Source organism: Berghia stephanieae, chromosome 8 (assembly GCF_034508935.2).
Source record: "Berghia stephanieae isolate SIO BIC M18660-M18661 chromosome 8, UCSD_Bste_1.3, whole genome shotgun sequence".
Taxonomy (NCBI): Eukaryota; Metazoa; Mollusca; class Gastropoda; order Nudibranchia; family Aeolidiidae; genus Berghia; species Berghia stephanieae.
Window position 1 is genome coordinate 5,811,738 of NC_088367.1, and position 3,019 is coordinate 5,814,756.

Below are 3,019 nucleotides of genomic sequence, written 5' to 3' on the forward strand. Positions count from 1 at the left end.
TGCCATAAAAGATTTTTCTTTTTATTTCATACAATCATTGACAGACAAGAAAACAAGAGACATTTTCCAACACTGAAACTTGAAGACTTTACTCATTACTATAAACTATAAATTTATTGACTATTATTATGTGTCGCATTGCAGAGTGCAGTTTTGAGGTTAAAAAAAAAAAGATCCAGACATTTTTACTTAGGGCACCGAGAAATTTCTAGGTCTATGGACTTTTTCATTTGACAAGATTTGATTCCCTAATTAAACAATTGTAGATCTCGTTGAATACAAGCTGTAGGAAAGCTCTCTGGAATTTATCAAATACTGTAATTGTATTATGATTGAAAAAATAATGATAAAAAGTATTTAAATGTAAGCTCCAATTTATGTGAATTCACACATCTCTCATTCGTCCTTCGTCTTTCAATCATCGTGTTTTGTTGATAAAGGGGAAACACAAAAAGTCCATACTAGTATTCTTCATTTTGAATTGGAGCTTACAATTCAATACTTATCATTATTTTTTCCTTCGAGCTTCAAGCAGCAACATTTTCATTGTAATAGTAATACAATAGGGACAGTGAGGGAGGGTGGCAATGGAAAGGACACAATGGGCACTAGATGATGTCTACTCCCATTCCGATGCCAAGTTAGACCATTCATCGTCGGACATAATAATGGACACTAGATGATGTCTACTCCCATTCCGATGCCAAGTTAGACCATTCATCATCTTCTACAAACAGTTTGTCAACACATCTGGTCAGGAAAACGAGAAAGGAATCAAGGGAAATTGTTAACTATTCACAACTACAAACTACAAATTCATATATATAATTTGTCACAATATGTATATGTATTGTCTATGTAAATAATTACATTCGACTCTGCTTAAGATCTTGAGAATGGAACTTCCAGTGGAAGAAAAAATTTATTGTATTAATTTCCAAGGGAAACAACCTTTCAAAATAAACATGAGTGATGGGTAACAGTAACAGTCCAGTTGCGTTCCCTATACATAAAAATTGATTGCGTGACTCTATCAATGATCCCTGAGTGGTACACCACCCGCTGTGAAAAAGATTATATTGATTAGATGTTCATTTCTGTCCCCATTGGTATATATTCTTATACCAAGCACAAGAACATTGTATTGGGTAATGGTGCCACTACAAGACATTTTAAGCCTACTGTGTCCTTTACTACGACATTGTTGTATAGATTATAATTATAATTGATAAAATACCTTATCATGAAATCTCCACATAGGATACATTCAGAAGCCACCAACTCATCCAGTTTAGCCTGCGATTTGGAAAGGAAAACAAGATTACAGGATTTACTAAACAGAATATCAAACAATTGCAAAAACAGTCATTTGAATTTGAGTCATAACTGTAGTTCACTTTCTTCATCAGCTCACATGGGGTAAGGGAGACAACCGAATCTGTATCAACTATGATGATTTTGAGTTAGGACGAGTTGTGCCCCTTGAAAATCCAGTTGGTTTAACCGTTTTTTAAAAACTGTAAATACACAACAAAAGAAAGTGGTTGTTATCCATTATGAAGACTGTTGTACGCTCAATATAGTAGAAATTGGACAACACAATGTCAATGGGAGTTGTTAGTTTTTAGTCACATTGAGTGGAGAATATTATCTCTAAATGTCCTTTCACAATATAACTGCCATAAAAAGGATTCTTCAACATGACAAGAACTGTTTTTCTGCAAACTACACAGGAATAGAATAATCTGCCAGAAGAAATAGAGACAGCATCAAGTCATGTACAATTCCTATCCATTCTGAGCCCATACAATATGGCACTGAGATTGGCGTCTGCATAGTGGCGTGGCATTGGTTGCGCTAACTAGGAAGAAGAAGAATAGGAAAAAAAAGTAGAATAAGCAGGGTTTAGTTTAATCTGACCACATAAAAACCAACCTTGACATCCAACTCCTTCATGGCTGCTCCATCCCCACGTGACCGTCCATCTCCCTCGGCCATTTTCCGCTGTAGCGATTCAACCTGGTTTCTCTTGGATGACGTCAGACTGGGTAAAACCTGCATTTTATAAACCAAAGAAAAACACATCCTGTTACTATTACTCCAATAATTGCATCAGGTCAAAAAGCTTTAAAGTAGAAAGACATTTTTGATACCGCACATGGAATCATGATGTCCACTCCTACTTCTACCGTGTTGAAGAGAAAAGCGCTGACTGTAACACCTTTGACGTTTGAGTGAGTGCAACAGCGTCAGCGATCGACCCGCTAGTGTACACTTGTGCAACTTGCAGCATTACCTTATCTAGCTATTTGTATTGCACCATCTCAACTATGGAATGGGCCTGGGGGATTCCCCATCATTAAAGAACAGAAAATCGAACAGCATGGGCTTGAACCACAGAGAAAAAAGGCTGATGTTGACGCAGTAACAGCAGACTTGAAGGCTTGTCATTATTGATCAATAATTGTAGACTCCAAACTTTAGGAATAACATCAACAACGATCATTTCAACTATTAGAAAGAGGATAACCCGATATTTCGGCCACATCAGAAGGCACGACTCACTACAGAAGACCATTGCAGAGGGAAAGATAGAAAGCAAGCGTGGTCGAGGACGAAGAAAGACAAGCTGGCTTGGAAATGTCGCAGCGTACGTAGGAAGCCCCATAAATCAATGTACGAAACTCGCAGATGAGGGAGAGAGCTGGCGAACCATGATCTCCAATGTCGTGTCCGACCTGGAACATCGGTAAAGGTAAAGTTGTAGACAAGCTAGGAGTTGGAGCGATGATTCTGCCATTTCAAGAAGCGACATGGCAATCTTTTCAAGGTAGTGAACATTGACTGAAACCAGCACGGTAGATGGCTGGAAAAGACATCCATAGTCAAGAACTTTACCTTCTTCCTCCACCCCCCGCCCCCCATCCATTTTTAGTTGCTCCGCTACAACGACAACTCTCTATAACAATATTTATATCAGGTCCCAACGATGTTGTTGTAGAGAGGCTGCACTGTATAT

The 3,019-nt window shown here is 38.2% G+C and overlaps 1 protein-coding gene across 1 annotated transcript in view; it reads right to left on the bottom strand.

The window, feature by feature from the left end:
* LOC144978085 (vacuolar protein sorting-associated protein 18 homolog) overlaps nucleotides 1-3,019 on the bottom strand; it is a 36,766-nt gene continuing 33,747 nt past the window's right edge. Inside the window, exons 27-29 of the mRNA XM_078923642.1 lie at nucleotides 1,936-2,055; nucleotides 1,238-1,296; nucleotides 1-750 (exon numbers count right to left, since the gene is read on the bottom strand). Of these exons, the coding sequence (XP_078779768.1) occupies nucleotides 687-750; nucleotides 1,238-1,296; nucleotides 1,936-2,055 (243 nt within the window). The 3' untranslated portion in view covers nucleotides 1-686. The remainder of the gene's footprint in view (nucleotides 751-1,237; nucleotides 1,297-1,935; nucleotides 2,056-3,019) is intronic.